At 49.0% G+C, this 19619-nt stretch overlaps 1 protein-coding gene across 2 annotated transcripts in view; it reads right to left on the reverse strand.

The window, feature by feature from the left end:
- The window catches only part of PITX1 (paired like homeodomain 1), a 42866-nt gene extending 23478 nt beyond the window's left edge, over positions 1 to 19388 (reverse strand). The window contains exons 1-2 of one of the 2 annotated variants that reach the window (XM_079968158.1): positions 18308 to 19388; positions 15295 to 15348 (exon numbers count right to left, since the gene is read on the reverse strand). In XM_079968158.1, the coding sequence (XP_079824284.1) occupies positions 15295 to 15340 (46 nt within the window). In that variant the 5' untranslated portion in view covers positions 15341 to 15348; positions 18308 to 19388. The remainder of the gene's footprint in view (positions 1 to 15294; positions 15349 to 18307) is intronic. The other variant, XM_079968160.1, reaches the window with a different exon arrangement.
- Positions 19389 to 19619: the final 231 nt, after the last annotated feature.

Below are 19619 nucleotides of genomic sequence, written 5' to 3' on the forward strand. Positions count from 1 at the left end.
TCCTAATATAGGCACTGTGGAGGGGTCAGTGGTAGAGCATATATTCCTAGGTTTAGTTGCCAGCATTTCCAACCCAAGTACAGTGGTACCTCTGGTTACATACTTAATTTGTTCCGGAGGTCCGTTCTTAACCTGAAACTGTTCTTGACCTGAAGCACCACTTTAGCTAATGGGGCCTCCCGGTGCCGCCGCTGCACGATTTCTCTTCTCATCCTGAAGCAAAGTTCTTAACCCGAGGTACTATTTCTGGGTTAGCGGAGTCTGTAACCTGAAGCGTCTGTAACCCAAGGTACCACTGTATCTGGACGAAACAAGTCTGTGGCATACTGTTTTTGAGGCCATGTGGATATGTTAGGGGACAGAGCAGGTAAGAGGTGGAGAACCAGTGGCCCATAAGCCCCAGCCAGCATGACTAATGGTTAAATATGATAGAAGTTGCAGCCCAACAACTTAGGGAGGGCACCAGGTTCCACACCCCCAAGGAGCTTGATTATCCAGTGGGGTGACTCAATGAAAGACAACTTCTGCTGTGGGGTGGGGAGCCATGCCAGTGGCATAGATTTCCTAGCATAGAGAGATAACAGAATCAAGAAAACATAGAGGAAAATGTAAATCTCTAGGGCATTTTAAATCTTCACAGGGAAGAACTGAGGACTTTTAAATTGCAATATGCCACAACGTGCGCAGCAGCATAGTGCAGTGGTTAGAGTGCCAGACTCTGGGGTTCAAATCCTCACTTGGCCATGAAGCTCACTGGTTGACCTTGGGCCAGTTACCGTCTTGTACCTCACAGGGTTGTTGTGGGGATTAAATGAGCAGGGGGCTCCAACATACACCACATTGAGCTCTTTAGAGGAAAGATGGAATATAAATGCAATTAATAAATAAATAATGAAATAAGTAAACAGTGGAAGAGGCAAGTCTTCCTAGGAACATAGGAAGCCGCCTTTCATCAAGTCAGTCCATTGGTCCATCTAGCTTAGCACTGTCTATGCTGATTGGAGGTGCTCTCCAGGGTTTCAGATGGGATTCTTTTCTCAGCCATACCTGGAGATGCTGGGGACTGAAGTTCTGCATGCAAAGCACCTGCTCTGCTGCTGAGCTCCATCCCTTCCCCTTCCAACCATTATTTCACCATCATCATTTTATTAATTATACCCCACCCATCTGGCTGGGTTTCCCCAGCCACTCTGAGTGGCTTACTGAAAGGCTGACAGTTCTCATGGAATCAGAACTTTTGTCTGCCCAAGGTCACTTCTTTTTATCATATCTATTAATAGGATTGATATGCCGTCCCTTATAACATGGGAACCTCAGAGCAGGTCACAACATTTTTAAATACAACAGCCCGTGTCAGAGAGAATATAAAATACAATTAAAATCAGAATCGCCAGTCCCTGTATTAAGTGTTACAATCAGTAGTTAGAGGGACCGACTGGACTCTTTATTTAATAGGACATAGTCAGTAGCCAAAGCAGCCACCAAAGAGGAACTAACTTTCAGAAGCTAAGAGAGAATTCTTTGAAACCACGACCTCCTGTGCCAAAGATGCAAAAGCTCAGGGTCTTCTGGCATAATTGCCTTTCAGTGTTGACACTCCTGCAGCCAATTTAAAACCAGCTTCAAAATCATAGCCTGTCCAAAGAGGCCTGGAGAATTGCAGTCTTGTAAAGTGGCTGGGCGCTGGTCCCACCAGAACAAGTACAGCCCCCACAGTCCACTGCAGGACCATCTCTTTGAATGCGAAGTTCTGCAGGATGTTTGAACGCCAAGAGGAAGATCCATCGACTTCTAACTATCCGGTTCTCTTCCTCCCTGACCCATTTTGCAGCCTGACCCTTTGATATGAAACTCTTTGCTCAGTTTCGAAATACTGTAGCATCTGCTTAACACCTCAGCCCTCCTCGAGGGGGGGGGGGGAGAGACATTTATTTGGAACACTACTGATTCTATGCAGCGTTGCTTACTCTCAAGGAGCGATGCTCACGATCGAGTGTGGCTGCCTGAGTTTCCTGGCCAGGAAAACGTTCTCATGGGCTAAGGGGGGTTGTTTCCAAAAGAAGCAACCCCTCATCCCCAATTATCCCCTTCTGGAAATCAGTTTCTTTTCACTGAAGGGGATTGGATGCGTGAGCTACAAGGCCTGGTGGTGTCTGAAAACCCCAAACTGCAAGCAACTGATGGGCGCAGATGCATACTTGGGGACGTGGGAAGAGGGCTGCCTTGATGTGGGCCCGCCCCACACAGACGTCCATAGGCACAGATCAGCTGTAACAGGGGCAATGGTATTGAATCTCCGAGTGCGTAAAAGTGATATTTTAAACTGGGTGCGTTTAGTCCCCCCCCCCGCCCCCGTCAGCTCCTGTAGAGGGGTCTAGAAGTCTGAATTAAACCCTCGATCCCTTAAAAGAGTGGCACCCAGCGCTGGGCTCTGCCAAGTGGCTGGTGCGACTCCGCAACCCAAAGGGTCCCCGGCCGGTGCTCGGCGCTCGCTCTCCCCTCCTGGCGCCTTTCAAATAGATCCGTGTCGGCCTGTCATCTTTTCCGAGCGCGGAGGGGCATCCGGAGACAGCCGGTTGGTGCCAGCGGAGCTCCTGCTTCCCTCCTCTTTGAGCTGTCAAAACTTACACCAGCCTTTTCCATTGCAGAGAGAGAGAGAGAGAGAGAGAGGAGAGAGACCCACCCGTGGCTTTCAAAGAAATCTCCCAGCGGAGCCTCCGGGGTTTGTGGCTTGGAGGATCTTCCAAGCCAAACAACCAAACAACCGCCGTCGGTTGGTTAGCAGCCTTAGCTGAGTGGAAAAACTACCGAGGCAGCCTGCGATTGTCACCGCGGTCGATCTCAACCCGTCTCGCCTCTCTCGCCAGCCAAGAGCAGTTTGGTGCGGCGGAGCTGGGAACCAGGAGGTGGTGGGTTCGAATCTCACCAAGCGACGCTTGTTATCTCTAGCCAATAGGGAAAGTGGAGATATTGGCCCACCTTACAGGGTTGTTGTCGTAAAAGGCGGCGCACGTTATTAAAAACATGACCGCCGATGCCAAATGTGTCTGCCTTGCTTTGGAGGCCGTCCGTAGCTTTCGATGGGGCTTGCGAGGAAGCGCGCTTAAAAGTCCTGCCTTTGTTTCACACGCATTCCTAAGCATATTTGGGAAGCTATTCCCATTGGTTTCCTTGGGATTTTTCTTCCAGGTCAGCATGAATAGGATTACAGGATTTCCTCAAGTGGCAGTCTCTTTTACGAATTTGTAAACCCTCTAGAAGGAAATTTGTTGTAGCTAACCAGTGCTAGTCCTGCTAGACTATGGATGAGCACCACTAATTTGCCTCCATTGACTTTAATGTCTCTACTCTTTGTTGGATACAGCCCATAACCTGTATTCTCCCATGCCATTTCATCTGTATAAAGTAAGGGGGTCCAGTGAAGTACAGTGGTACCTCGGGTTACATACGCTTCAGGTTACAAACGCTTCAGGTTACACACTCCGCTAACCCAGAAATAGTGCTTCAGGTTAAGAACTTTGCTTCAGGATAAGAACAGAAATCGGGCTTCAGCGGCGCGGCGGCAGCAGGAGGCCCCATTAGCTAAAGTGGTGCTTCAGGTTAAGAACAGTTTCAGGTTAAGAACGGACCTACGGAACGAATTAAGTACTTAAGCCGAGGTACCACTGTAGTGGACCTTATCTCTTGTAATATGTTTTCCCACTCATACTAGTTGGTATGACGGAAGCGCGCCGGTTCAAATGGAGGAATGGATGGAGAGGATGGCAGATGAGCAAGATTTCATTAGTTAAACGGTTCTGATAGGTTTGCCTTTTTCCCCTTTTAAAGCAGAAGCATCAAAGGACTCACACTCACGCAGGATATATGTTTCAATCTGGAATTGCGACCATATAACATGTGTGGACGTAGGATATCAGAAATAAAGGCCTTACAGAGACCTGTCTGGTTGTTGGTGCTCTTATTTGAGTCCACGAGAAACATCTAACCCACTCTCCAGTAGAATATAGAGATTTCACGTTTGTGCTTAATTAATCTTGCCGCGCAATTCATGGTAAACTTATGTTCAAAGTGGGTTTTCTTCTTTAATCCTAGTAGGTTATTTTTTAATTCTTATTTAATTAGACGCTCTTTCTGCCCCACGTGTCTATCATTTGGAAGCTGCAGCTGAAGGGTGATGTCACCAAGCTCCTTTAATGCATGCGCATGACGTCACAGGCTGGAACTAATCCCGGTCCAGAGGGCTCTCAACTTGGCGCCCTCGATAGCGTCCACTGATCGTCCTATGTCAGGACGTCTTGAGGGGGCTGGCTCGATTTTCCACGGGGAAATTCTCCTATGAACGCGTTGGACGCCTTATGGGAAGGTGTGCCAAACCGGAGTTTTTTTTCTTATGTTATTATAGATTTATTTATTAAATTTATATTCCGCCCTCCCTCCTAAAGGTGCCCAGGGCGGCAAAGACAGAAACCATAAAACAATCAAAACACCCGAAAACATTTTTTTAAAAAATAAACTAAGAGCAATTCCAATGCACGTATTTTGGAGAGCAAAAAAAGAGGAAACATTTGCCGACTCCTACTCTTAACTATGGATCGCAATGACGACTCTCATTTTACATATCCATGAAAAACAGGACATGTCCTGGAGATGGCAACCTTTAAAAGCTTCGTTGGAAGCCTTTTTGTTGTCGTTGGCTTGTTCGGGAACAACTACAGAGCAGAGAGTCAATTTTAGGAGGAGATGGTGGGGCGAGCAATGCAGGGCCTGTATCCAGCGAAAGGGGTCGAAGAGGCTTGGGAAGGCCGAACAGGAGGCAAGAGGTTGGGAGTGCGCCAGCAGCAGAAAGGAGGAAGATGGGCACAGATGGGAAGGCAGGTGTCGGAGATGCGAGCCTGCACATCATTGAGGGTGTACTATAGAGGGTGAATGAAGACGGCAGGAGGGGGCCTTGGAGCAAACCAACCTGGCGGGCGGAGAGAGGCTGGGGGGGAGAAGATCCACCTGCTTGTATTTCAGTAGCACTTTCTCCCTTCAAGACTAACAAGAACACAGGATACGGCCAGACCTATCTGGTTCAGTATTATCTGCACCAGCTGGCAGCTGCTTGCTCTCCAGGATGTCAGACGGGGGCTTCCCGCAGCCCTACCTGGAGATGTTGAGAATTGAACCTGGGTTCTTCTGCACGCAAACCAGATGCCCTGCCATTCCCCACATTAATCCTAGGCCCACTCAGTAGATTTAGGATCGGACTGAAAGACGTGGGACGCAATCCTAAATCACTTGTGGGGGATAGCTAGATAGAGCAGTCAAGTCCAACATGAAGTTGTGTCATTGAACATCGTGGATCTTTCTCGCATTGGCTCAGCTCAATGGCGCAGCGAGGCAATTTCAGGCTCTGGATTGACAGTGAAACTCCATACATGACTTTTCAGAAGTAAACTCCACCGAACTCAATGGGAAGTGTACAGGGTTGCTGCCTAAACGGCTTTGGGGTTCTTGTTTTTTCCCCTCCAGTTGGCAGAGTGTTTTACTTCCCTGACTTGATAGGCCAGTCAGGCTGCATTTGGGGGCCCTGCTACTGATTCTGCCGAGTGGGATCCTAGACCTCTAGAGCCCCGAGACCTCTGCCCTGAAGGCAACACGGGTTCCTTACTCTGATCGGGCAGAAGCAGATTCTGTTGGAATCGGCACGGGTCTTCCTCCCAGAGGCAAATGGGATTTGATTCAGGGATGCAAGCAGGGTTGTGCGTGAACAGCAGCAGTGTAGTTCTCACTTATCTCTCTCGTGATTATTAAATCCAGATTTGGTGACTAGGGGAAACAGCAGCAAGGGCGGCCTGCACAGGGGAACCGACCAGCGAAACCCTTAAGCCGGAGTACTCGGCTTGTGCAGTTCCAGCCAAGGCGGCATAAACCGAACAAACCAGTCCGAATTGAACCAGATTGTGGGCCAGAGCCGCGCTTTAAAAGGTCAGTGCAGCCCAGCTCTCGCTTCCCTGAAAGGTCTGAGGTTTGTTTGCGTTCAAGGAATTCCAGCAACCTTCCTACTGAAGACCGAAATTACCCTGAACCGATTAACCCTTTGCTTCCCACGGCGACCACACATCTGAAGGCCTTTTTCCCGGCAGGTAACTTTCCTTTCACGAAAAGTGCCAAGGCGCTTAAGTGGAAGTAAGTAAATCCACGACGACAAAGCTGTTTTCTTTCAATGTGTTGAGGGTCCCGGTGTCAGAATGGTTGCAACGGCCCATCTGCAACAATGCTGTCCAGAACCAGGACCCCGGGCCTGACATCTTATACACGCCTCCTCAGAAGTGTCCCATTGAGCTCGGTAAGCGACATATAGGGATTGTATAGGGATTGCGGCCCAAATCTGCGGCCTTAAACGCATTTCTTAGGGAGCAAGTCCCTCTGAACACAATGGGACTTGCTTTATCAGTGAAATGTAGAAAGTTGCGCAGTAAACTTCTACACGACTTGTTTTCTTTCCCGAGTCTGGGATCAGGCTAGAAGGAGTTCCTCCAATTAAAACCTGGCTATAAATCCGGATCTAAGCCTAAATTTCGAAGCTGCAAGCATGTTTGCTTTGGCTGAAAATGCAAGGGAATGTGTGGTTGGGACGCAGTATGTTGGTCTTGCGACAACGGGACTGCACCGTTTTTTACTACAAGCCTCGTTCCTACAGGGAGGTTTAAACGTCGCAAGAAGCTATTCCCAAATGCCTGAATTCCCCTGGGAACAAAAATGTGCTGCGGACATAAAGTTCATCACAACACACTCACGAGAAGGCTGAAATACGATTGTAAATCAAGCTTCCTACCTGGCCATCAATCAATTAAAAACACGGTGCAAAGGTATTTTGTATAGTTCAACTGCCAATGGTGGGACGCGGTGGCTTAAAAGTGGTACGTGTGAAACGCGGTTTGGGGTTTCCGGATGGCGCTGCTTGGAGCTGTTCTGAGCCAAAATTGTGGAAGGTTCCCCGCCTGACCCCCGCCCTCTATCTGTGCACAAGAAAAATACCTAGAGTTGTTGAGCTGGATCTGTACGTCCAGGAGCTCCTATGCGCTCTGGATCCGTATGCCTATGTATTTGTGGGTTTTTACAATAAAGTCTAACTCGGATCCCATTAGTGTTCAGACTGGGCGATATCCCTCCGCCGCTTGGTCGTTTTGCGACGGCTAAATTCTCAGTTGTTTTCTAATGTTCAAACTAGCAGCCCACAATGTGTGTGTGTGTGTGTTTTTAAACTTGATGATTCCTTTTTAAAGAAAGTCTCCCCGCCCACCTTGTACAGCCCGATCCATAAACCAGTTAAGATATAATATAGAGCTGATTACTAAACAGGGTATTATGCACAGGACAGTAACCCTTAGATCTCACTTAAAAGCCACCTGGCAACAAAATGTGGAATTCCGCCTCCCCCACCCCCGCTCGATTTTCTGCAGGTTTATTAGCGCTAAACAGACTCATGTTTCGCCGATAAATTATTGAAAATCGTTAAAGAGTAAGTGACACCGTTTCCTCTCAAATTCCAAGGAAAAGCCTATTATAATGAACTACTAGTTTATATATTAGGCAGTCTTCTGACGCACAAGCTCCACAAACGCTCCTAGGACGACATGGATATTATTTTGTGTTTTAAAAAACAATAAAAACTCCTTATTTCCTCAGACGTTTAGCAAGCAATATTTTAACTGACTGATATTCCCAGTCAGCCCATCGTGCTTTCAGTAGGGCAAAGCTTTGGATGGCTGCATGAACCTCAAAGGGCGAGATTTTGGTTTGGATACAATCTAAGCGCCCGGAACAGGGCTGAGAGTAATCGCTGGCTGATACAATCGATTGACAAATTCACACGTGCAAGTTAATCAGGTGGTTTTAAATGGTCCTTGAGCCGGTTCACTCCGGCAAGCAATCCTGTGCCCTGGCCGGGCGTTTCCCTTCCCGGCAGGAGTATTGCGTTACGTTGGGTTGCCCAAGACATTGCCAAGACCAACTGGGTTCCGTAAGAAACGCTTCCAGCCAAGAAAGGAGAAAGGGGGCGGATGCGTAACTCTCGACAGAATTTGTCCAAATTGTTATGCTTTATGGACAGTTACTGGGGAGTAAATTTCATTGGGTTCAGTGCGACTTAACACCCGCGCATTTTTTTTAAAAAATGCACAGGCTCTGGTTGCATATGTCTCCAAATGAGGACAGTTGGTTAATGGATAACAAGGTAAGCCTATGTATATCTACTCAGAGGTAAGTCTCCCTGAGTTTAATGGGACTTTCTCCCAGCGGGATTGCATCCTTAATACGGTATAATTCATTGCACACAAACACGTATGCGTGGATGGCACGTTCTGACAAAAAAAAAAAAAAACTCGTAGGAAGACTTTTGGACGTTGGTTGCCTTGGAACTGTGCTCTCTCCCGTGGAGGAAGCAGAGAGTTAGGAAATTAGGGAGAAACATTTTTATTATTATTATTTATGCAACTTGAACCCCCTCATTTCAGACTCACCAGCTGTATGTGCGCTGCTTGCCAAAGCAAAATATGCCCCAAGATTTCTAAGGAAAATATGTAATTGTTTTATCAAGAAGACAATGAGACTGCGGGTGGCGTTGAATGATGTGCCCATTCTCCTCTTCCAGACAACAAACAAGAACAATAGCCATTTCTATCTCGTCAGGAGAGATAAGTTCTATCTGCACAAGAAGGTGCAGCTCGGAAAATGGCTGGAAGGAGAGGGAGGAGGGAGACACTAAAAAATTGAAAGGCAGAATAAAGCTTCAAGCTGCGCTTGAGTTGACCTACATCATTCTGTTCACTAATAAGGCACGCCTTTTACTTTTAAACTAAGGCTTGCTTGGTTGTTATTTTTAATGATTTTACAGAGCGACAAACAAAATAAATACCTAAATAAAGGGTTCTTGCCCCAAGGATCTTACAACCTCCATTTAGCCAGCAGGAAGACAACTGCACAAAAGGAAGAGAAGCCTTCTAAAATTATGGATATTTGCATGGGAGTAAGCCTTCCTAAATGTATTGAGCTACTCCTTAATTTACTCCTTAAGGACAGCAGTCTTTATTTTACCTGTGCGTTTACATAATCCATGGGTGCAGCCAAGGGTGGGGCAGGGGGGCAGCTGCCCCCTAGATCAAGTAAAACAATAGAAATACTTAACTAACTGACCAATCACGTCGGTTCTGCCCCCCTAACGAAAGTCCTGCCCACCCATACCAAGTCCCGCCCCGCCAACAAAAATCCTGGCTACGCCCATGACCTAATCTGAAAAAAACCTGTTGTAAATTATTCTCCGATTGCACTCATAATCTTAAAATATGGGACACGGCTCGCTTTTGAGTCCTCTATTTTTCCCTAGAGAGCATTAGACAGGCCCCTAACAGACCACTCTTGTGCACGTGACTTCGAAGTAAGCCCGGTGGGGATGCTCCCTAATACATTTTCTTAGGACTGCACTGTGCGTCTACCCTGATCTCAGGGTCATAGAACCTTAGAGCTGGAAGGAACCCAAGTGCCCTCTAGTCCAACCCCCTCCAATGTAAGCAAGGCATCAACGTAGCTGTGTCCCTTTCCTGGTCTTCCTCATTTTTTGTCCATTTACATATAACCGTTCTCTGATCTATAACGGGGGGGGGGGTGCTATTCTAAGATTCGCATCAGTAGTACCGTATTCTGTTTTGGGGGGAATATTTTCTGCTTCTGCATTTTTTTTTTTAATTTGAGAGTTACATAAATTAGTATAAAACAGCACACTGCTGGCTTGAGGTTAAATGGTTGTACCCTCGACTTCTGAAACCTACCAATAGCGCAATCCTAGGTCTGTTTATGCAGAAGTCAGTCTCACTGAATTCAACAGCGCTCACTCCGAGGTAAATGTGCATGGGATCAATTCACTTTGTACACAAGGAATTCGGATTAACTGGTTTGTCTGCTCAGAGCTTGTGGAACCCAAATAATGAAACCAGGAGGGAGGTGGAAAACATTTAATGATGCGCACACTAACGGCGTAGGATAGGACGCGACTGGTACGTGTTGAATTCATAAAAAGCAGACAAAAGCTAATATCAATTATTAAAGCCTTAAATCGCCAGGGAAGACCTCCGCGTGGTTTAAATGCAGTTCCTCGCTCAAACGCAAAGCACACAGTTCAAACCTTGCGTCCCAGGGGAGGGTGAGCGCCAGCCACGTCTCACCGAAGCCCGAAAGGCAGGAAACTAACCCCACGGATTGCCACGAGACTCTCCATTGCGCGCACTGAAATTTAATCTGTCCCGCGTGGGGGGGGGGGAGAAGTTCGCATCTCGCGCCACCAAACCCAGGATACAAAGACACTTATGCGAGCACCGCGACAGCTCAAGACGCCCATTATCTGCGGATCATTATCTGCCTGCATTTCCCCGCCAAGGAGCGCTCCATAAGGAGATGGGCGAAGTCGGTCCAAATCTTGCGCCCTTTTAAATCTGGAAGTCCGTCCCTGCTACCCTTGGAGAGGACTGCAGAGCCACGCCAAACAAGAGGCAGCTCTCCGATTCCCGACCTCATACGTGCTGCGAGGTATAGGTGATCCTAGAAAACCGGTTCCAAGGGGACTTGCTGTATTTCCAAACCATTTGTTTCGGTCTGATCAGGGCGCGAGTCCCACCAAAGCCAACTGAACCAATGCCCAGCGCCTTTATTGGGGGAAATAAATGCATTTAAGGATGGGGACGTAGATATAGGCTGAAATCGAAGCCTAGGGAAGGGGAACCCTTGTGGTGGAGCGGCGGCTCTTGGGATTTGCAAGCAGCCTGCTTCTTCTTAAAGCCGTGAGTCCCTGCGCGCCTCCCCGAGGCTAATGGAGTCCCAGGGGCGCGGCTCCTCCAGGCCTCTTTCTCCCACTTGCCCAAAGCGTTACAAAAGCGTGATCGCGCCGCGTTGCCGTCGGATCTGCCCTCCACCAACAGCATTGGGCCTGCAGCCCCGCCACCCCGTCTCTGCGGTGGTGGTGTGCTTGTGGTGACCCGGAGGATGCCACGGAGGGGCGGGAATCTCACCGGCCCCGTCCTTGGAAGCGGACCCGTGGCTTTTGGGCCCCGCAGGCAGATCCTTCGCCGGCTGGTCTGTCCTAGCCAGGGCGGAGAAGGAGCAGAAGGCGCCTGCCCCGCTCCAGGTGCCCCTAGCGTCCACCACCGTGGCAGCCATCCAGAGCGAGGCAGGTTTTATAGAGCCTTTTATTTTACACGGGACAATAAAACAGCTCCCTGAGCCGTTTGCCAACATAAAAACACCCCCGACGACGGAGGTGCCAATGCAAAGCGGAGGGCCACGCGCTTTGGGCTTGGGAAGCGATCGCAACAAGAAGGGAAAGGGGGAGCATTCAAGAAGAAGGAGGCACTTTTTGGGGGGGTTCAGGACCCCAGAAACAGTCTCTCCCTCTCTCCGTGTGCGCTTGACATGGCTCGACGACGTTTACGCACTTAAGCGCGAGGCTGCTTTTATTAAGGGAGTGTTGGGAGAACAAGCAGGCTGGTCGTTTCCTCGCGCATGGCGGCCCTCAGGACTGGGTCAACTTCTGGCCCTTTACACAAAACCACTGCCAGGTCAACACCGGCGCCCAAGCAGCGTCAGCACTTGGAGAGGCGTCCCAGAGATCCGAGGACCAACCCAGGCATGCGGGGGTCGCCCAGGAGGAGGAAATGGAAAGTTACAGGGGCTACAGCAATAAGCCACAGGCCCTCCTCCCTCCAAGCACTGAGGGACTTCCCCCTCTCTTGGGGGTGCACAAGAAGAGAAAAATGAATCTCCTCGCTGATCAAAGCGCATCCTGACACGTATAGCCCTACAAGCAACATCCACTCCGCTGGGTGGAGTTCAGCAACTCCCTCACAACTACCACCATTGCCTTATTGCAATCCATGAGAGGTGGGGGGCTGTGCATGACCCCCACCTTCTCGCTTTGCCTTGTTATTTGATTCACAGTCATCCTTGTCTTCGGGCAAAATCCCTCCTTTAGCCCCATGACGGGATCCCACTCTCCTCCTTTAAAAAAAATGCAAGGGGGATATACAGCCACACAAAAGAATTTGCTCGGGAGCTTGGTCTGCAAAACATGCCTCTGGGCGATCTATTTATTCAAGTGACATTCCAGCTTTAAGCTTCAGAAGTGGATAAATTCAAGCTAGAAAACCCAGATTAGTTAAATAAATGGGCGAGGACCACCTACTTTCTCTGTCTCACCCCCACCCTCTCTCTTCAGACGTGGCAAATGCACTCTTTCGCGAGCACTGGGACCCAGTGTGGGAGCACCAGATCAGGGATCTACCTGCACGGATTTGAGAGAGTGCGTGCGTGTGTGTGGACTCATGTGGAGCTCTGACTGTAATAGGATGAGGCATCGCGCGCTGCGCAGATGCAACGTCTTTAATATATTACTGTCCAAACAGATGATGGGACTTTAATAATAAGGCAGCGGCCCTGAACTAAACGTTGGGAGAGCTGACAAAAACGCGGGCTAAAAAACAGAAAGCTTAATTTTCCCTGACAGATACAAATGACACCCCAAGGCTTTTTCGAAGAGCAGCAACTGGCTGCCGGAACCGCCGCTGATCTCTCCCGCTCCCCTCCACCCGCCGCTTGAACATGCTTCCCAAAGCTGGGAAGAAAGAAAAGCCCTTCCCTCCCCCCTCCCCCTCCCTCTACAGCAAAGCGAGCTGGGTTTCCGCTTGGCACCGGGACAGCCGGCCTGCCTGCCTGCCTGCCTAAGGCGCGCCTGGGTGACTGCGGGGCCCCCAGGCCGCCAGAGCGCAATGGCTGAGCCTCTCTCCGGGGGCCTCCGTCTCTTGTTCGGATGCTGAGGCTCTCTTGCGCCCTGATCCTGGACGTTTCCAGGAGGAAGAGAAAAGGAGAGGATTGCAGAGCGCGTGTGGGAAGAAGTATCAGATAGTAAGAGCGGGCAGAGCATCTGCTTTGCATGCAGTCCCGGGTTCAAGTCCCGCCATCGCCAGGCAAGGGCTGCCAAAGGCCCCTGTCTGAGCCGCTGCCGGGCCAGCCACGGGGAACCTCTGGCCCTCCAGATGTTGATGGGTCCAGACAGCCAGGGGAGGGTGACAGCTGTACTCCTGCGACATCTGGAGGTCCCACCGGTTTCCTCATCCTTGGTGTAGACAATAGTGGTCTGTCTTGCTATTCGTTTAAAAAGAAAGAGGTCCCCCAGTTTCAGTTTCTACTAAAAGAAGCAGCCCTTGGGGCAGAAATACACCAGTGACAGCCTGGCACTTCATTTTCGGGACAATTACACTGAATCCCATTTTGGACACCGTGAGGCTGAAGGCACGTAGCAGGGACCCCGCCCGACTCAGTGGCTTCTGAGTCGACGCGCTCCGAATCTCGGCTCTAGGTCGCACTTCAAGGCGACCACTCAATCCTTGGCTGGCCTGGGACTTTATTGCTGCAAAATCGAGATGCTTCGTTGCAGTAGAACGTGCTGCATTCCGACTTCGGCTGCAGCCCGGTCCTGTGCATGTTGAAGACACGGAATAGGATTCGCTTTCCAGGGGGAAATAAAACGCGCATCTAATGTCCCTGTTAGGCTGCGCTGGGCACTTACACCAGAGCAGATCTATTGATCTTAGGCGGGCCCTGGAGTCCACGAGCTGCGGGTTGCTGTCTTCTTGAATAGCTCTGACTATCTTCAGAGCAGGAGAGAAGGGAAGTTTCGGAAGCGTCCGGAGGGGCAGGATAAGGAACTATAATATCGTTCCTTAGCTCGCTCCCTCTGGGAACATGCTTTTCAGATTAATTGATGGAGGAAAAGGGCAGGGGAGTTTGTTAACCAGGCTGCTCATATTACTCAGGGCATCTCTTCATCTGAACTTGGTGCTTTTTCCCCCTTCTTCTTCTTTAGGGCGGAATTAAAAAATATGCCTCTGATCCAGTGTAATCAAAAGCGCAGGAACCACTAGCCTCTCTCATTCGTTAGGGAGCCTTCCCAAGCTGAAAAAAAGCTGCAATCGGAGCCACTCGGGATTGTGTTTCCAACATGTATTCCAACCCCCCCCCCTTCCTTGTCCTTGTTTCATTCGAGCAAGCCTCTTAATTGCTCGCAGTATTTTGCTTGGTGAGGAAGGGAGGGAGGGGGGGAGGGAGAGAGAGAGAGAAAAAAACACTCCCCCCCCCAAACGGGACATTTCCTGAAAGGCTGAAGTATTCTAATAACGCACGGGGCTTTTTAATGTGCTCAGAGCAAACCCAGCCAGGAATGTTTCCTGTTTCAAACGACAAAAAAATCAGACAAATAATTACCCTTTGTGGAGAACCAACAAACCCAAGATGCCTTTAAACACAGCTAAATTGACAACCCGGTGACTCTGCTGAGGAGAACGGTCAACGACCAATATTTAATAATGGTAATTATAAACGTTTCAAGAACTTCGTCCGAGCCCGATAAAACCCCCATTAAGAAAAACAGAAGCCAGACAAGTGCAGTCCTCAAGTCAGCTAAGCGGAGCTAACCACGACATCGGCTAAAATCCTTTCTGGTTCTGAGTTTGGCTGCGGATCCGTATGTATATTCACTCTAGAAAGTTTTATAGGAGTTTTTTTTTTTTTTAATCAAAATCAAATCATCATTATAAAACTGTTTTCATTGACTCTCCCCGAGTCGAAACTCTATGGAAAGTGAGCCTCGTAGAAGGCGATCCTGCACACATTGGCCCTGATGAAAACCCCGCTGGATTCCCCCTCCCCCTTGAGATCAAGTACTTGCAGGATCGCAGCACCCAAAGAGCACCCCCACCTTGAACATGTTTCTCTGGAAGTCAGAAAGCCACGGGACTTTATACTTCCAAGTTCTTATCAGCGCGTGCCAGCTCCATCCATTATCTTCCCTGCAGTCATGGGGTCCAGAGAGCAAACAACGTCGCAGAGAAATAGCTCAGATAAGGCTGGCGATGCCTTTGCAGTTGTATTTGGGGGAAAAAACCTCCCGCTTTATCTTAACACTAGTAGCAACTTGATGGGGGGGTGAGAGTCAAATATTCCCTTAAAGTCTTTTTTTTGAGGGGGCAGAGAGAGAGCCGAGTTAATCAGCAGCACACGCAGAGTTAGAGATAGCGAGGCAAGAGTAAATAAAAGAAACGCGCCTCAATTAGTGCCTATAGAAATCCGCCCAACTAAAAAAGGGCTCAATGGACTTTACTAGAGTATTAAAAGCGACGCGGAGCCTAATGCCCAGGAAGACCCCCCTCTCCCCTCCCCCGCTTCCCTGCTATTCCGAATTTCTCTAGCGAATAGACACTGTCTTACCTAAATCCACATAGGGAGGGATACTCTTGGGCAGACCCAGTTCCATAATACAATCTGTGTAGACAACAAAACACACCGTAAATGAATCGCATGGGGATGCTTGTATGTGTGTATCTATGCATGCATGCATGCTGGAAGGGTGAAACAGATAAGATTTCTACCAAAACCACGATTATGATTTTTTAATGGAAAAATCCACACCCAATATTTCAGCTGAATGCCTTTTCTTAAGGGCCTATACCCAAGCCACCCCTTGCAAATAGGGGACACTTAGGTCCCGCTGATTTCACTGTTTAGGCACGTGCTTAGCTCCCTTTAATGGAAATCAATGGAGGAATTAGGTTTGGCGGATCACGCCTGGGATTTATTGGTAAGTCGGCTCTTCTGTCCCAATGTATGTTAATATAGCTCCCCTCCAAACAGAAAATCAAATGGCAGCGGCAAGTGTTTGACAGTCACTCTTGGAAAGCTGTATTTTAGCAAAAAGCTGCCTTCCCGCACACTGGAAAGGGAAATTTTATAAAGCGAGCGGATGCAGTCCTATTTCCCACTTATTCTGTGTCCCTCTGAACACGGTGCGATTTACTTCCGAGTAAACATACAGAGTCGGGTTGCACTGGCGCAATCTAGAGCCAAGAGTGGATTTCCTACTGACTTGGACAGGATGCCAACCCCAAATTCAAAACTACAGAAGCTGAATATCCCGTTTTCCCGATTCTCCCCGGGGCTCCTCGTACCTGATCGAGGTTTTCCGAATGGGGCGGGGTGGTGGGGGCAACGGGAGTGCGAAAACACAAGATTAGGAAACTATGGGAATTTGCAGCTGGGCGCTTTCTTATCTTAGCAAGCAATTGAAATTTTAAAAAGCCAAATAAAAGAACATTTCACCCGTCCACATAGTACTGTATTATCCAGACTGGAACTATTAAACAGAAGTAGTCTGCCACTCAATCTTAATATGTTTACTCATAAGTAAGTTCCATGGGATATATCTCCCAGAGTATGTTTAGGACTATATCTCAGGAGTGTGTGTAGATTAAAATGAAAACCACACAACCAACACCTATCTACAGTATTCCCCGCTCCCCTCACTGTAATAGTAACAAGAATTGCCAGGGTGGATAACATGCAAAGAAACCAAAGATATTAGTCTAACCTCAAATTAGACAGGAACAGATTTAGAACCTTGACACAGATGTGTGTACACACATATACAGAAGTGTACATCAGGTAGCTTCTCTCTCTCTTTTGGTCTACTGCCTTATTCACAACAAAGGCAACAACTGTTGACAAATGCTTGGCTGATTGTTTTATTTATTTTTATTTTACTCTAATCTACAATCCATTTTAAACCTCAGCGTTGTTTGGATTTAAAATGATTATGGGACTGGCACCCAGATTTTGATTTTTTTTTTTTTAAAGTAACCAGCCTTGATAGAAATAGAACTTACTTCCTAGTAAAACTCAAGTCCTGAACAAACATACTTGGATGTCAGTTCTGTTTAAATAATGTAGCCTCTTCTATGTTTTAATACTTGGAAACTTACATAAACTCAAGTAGTCTGTCTTAAGCTGTGCAAGGAGTGCAAAGAAAGCCAAGGAACTAATTTCTAGTAAGAGGAACTGAGGATTATATTCAGCGTTTAACTAGGGCAGCAATTACTGTACATGGACGGGAAATGAAGGTACATGCTTCATTATCAATAACACAAATCTCATTTAGGATTTAAGTCAGGACAGTTTTGATCGTGTATATATTTTTATTTAAATGGATATTTCCAGTTTAATAAAATAGCTTCCATTTAGGTTTTGAATGTGGACAGTTTGAATTCCTATTTATTTTATTAAACCGTTTGTTTGCAGTTTAATAACTAGAACCAACAGTTATTTCGGTCTATGTAAAAAAAGAAAAGAAAAAAGACATCGTCTTTTTAAGGCATCGGGTTTCCTACTTGATTTCTTTTTGGAGTAATGCATGCTTAGTTTTATTTGTTCTTCCTAAAGTCCTCCTAGACTTTTGGCAAATTATTCGAGTTCTGGCGGATAAATCAGCGCTCTGAAAAAATCATTTGGCCCTTAAGCTCTTGTCACATGACCTCTAGAAAAATACACCTGTGAAATATTAGGTTAGCCTTTTCAACTGCATATATATATTATAATAATACTTCAGGATCAAGTAGCTGCAGCTATAAAAAGAAAATCGAATTCCATAAAAATATAACATTTATTAGCGACGTTCCGACGTGTTTCTTGTCATGCTGATCCACAACGCGCAGGAGACGAAATTGTCCCCTGCAGCCTTGACACTAGACAGCCCCGAGAACTGTCTCCCCTTGGCAAGAAGTTCTGGTTTGATTTCCATCTTCGCAGTATGCAAAATGAGGTAACCCCCTTGGAATTATATTTTCGGGTATATTTGTCAGATTTGACGAAGCGCAGGAGCCCTCGAGAATTTATACAAGGTATAAAGAAGTCAAGGACTTGCAACTTCAAGGCTAAGCCCAGGCTGCAATTAGGAAAGCCGCGGGGACGGCGGCGACTTCGACGGGGGAAAAGGCCGAGGCAGCCAAGGAGAGAGAGGGCGGGGCCCGGCCGGGGTTGCCCGGCGAGCGACAGGATCCCTCCAGGCTGACAAAACCCGACGGGCGATCGGTCAAGGCAACTCCGCCGGACGGATCGTTCTGCGGGCGAGCAGATAACCTCGCTTTTTCATTCGCAAGAGAAATGCCCTTGGATGTGGGGTTAGGAACTCCAGATTCCGCCCCCCCGCCCCCTTTCCAGATTTAAGCACTGCCCTCTAGAGTGGTGGTGGAGGAGAATCAAGGGGGTATATAAACAACGTGGGGTTTGGGGCGGGGGCAAAGGGGAAGCCTTCCCCGAGTCTCCCAAAACGATTGAGGGAAGGCTTCGAGCTCCCCTTGGACTACAACAGACTCCGAGACCAGGAGCTCTGTGGAATCCGCAAAGCGGCGACACCGGCCCGCCCCCGCGACCCGAGTAGCCAGGCGCTTACCCTTGCTTGCGCCCCGGTCTTCTGGAGCGCCTCGTATGTTATCCCAGCAGAGAACGGGCTGCTAAAATTAGGATAGCAGCGGCGGCGGGGGCGGCCTCCTCCTGCTCCTCCTCAGCGCGCTCTAAGCGTCCTGCCAGGGTCCATGTCGACTCCGCTCTCCAAGCCTTTCGCGGGAAGCCGTCGGAGGGAGGCCCTTCCTCCCTTCCCTTCAGGGCGCTCCGGCCCAGCAGCAGCAGCAGCAGCAGCAGCAGCAGCCCTCCGCCTCCCGCCCCTCGCCTGCTCTGGTCCCCGGGCCCAGCAGGGAGCTGTGAGCAGCCGGCGCCGGGGGGTTGGCAGGTTTTCTCCCGGCGATCCCGCCGGCTCCTTCTGACGTCAGTCACCCAGGGTCCCACCACCAGCACACACGGTGGAGGAGTGGGGGGGAAGAGAGAGAGAGAGACCCCTCCAGACAAGAGCTGAGCCTTCCGCCGTGTGTGTACCTTGCCCCGCGCCCTCGGTTTCTCCCTCCGACCCCGGCTCCCGCTTCCTGCAGTGCCGGCGGCCTCGAAGAACGTGATCCTTCCAATCCGCCCCCCTCTTCCCGAAGGGGATCACCCTTTCCGGTGCGTGTCTGCCCTAGCAGAGGGCTGGTGCCAGTTGCCGAGGAGGCAGGAGGCGGCAACGGAGAAAGCTCCCCCTGCCTTTATATATATATATATACATATATATATATGGAGAGAGCGAAAGCTAGGAGATCCTGGAAAGAGGAGGGCAGGTTTGTTGGCCCACCTTTGGCTGGGGACCCTGCCTCGCCACGCTTTGTCAGAGAAGACCTCCTTCTTGCAAAGGCGACCTCCTTTATTGTTATTCGGCCCCCCTCCTCCTCCAGCAAGGCTCCTTGATCCCCCCTCGCCTATTCCCCTTTCCCCAATCAGGAGCAAAACGCGGAGGCCCCGAGCGGCCCTGATGAGGCACAGGGCCTACAAATTGGCTGCCTTCGTTTCCTTCTCTCAAATTGCCCCCTTCCACCCCTTGCAGCCCCCACCCCCAGCCGCCTGCTCCTTCCTCACTCGCCACTGCCAGCGACAGACAACATTAACATTTCCTTTTTCCTTTTTTCTTTCCTCGCCTTCTAGGGGATGATTATTATGGAGACCCTCACCCTGGCAGTGGATAACAAGGTCTTTGCCTGGGGATTTACAGGAGCAGGACTCCCTTCTCTTACTAGGCCTAATCCTCCAGTTTCTCAAGTTAGCAAGGCCTTTTATTAAATCGCTGAATAACAGGATACAGCAACACACAGCCGAAGAAAGGACTAATAGGCCGGCGGGGG

The sequence above is a fragment of the Podarcis cretensis genome, assembly GCF_951804945.1.
Source record: "Podarcis cretensis genome assembly, chromosome: 2".
NCBI lineage: Eukaryota > Metazoa > Chordata > Lepidosauria > Squamata > Lacertidae > Podarcis > Podarcis cretensis.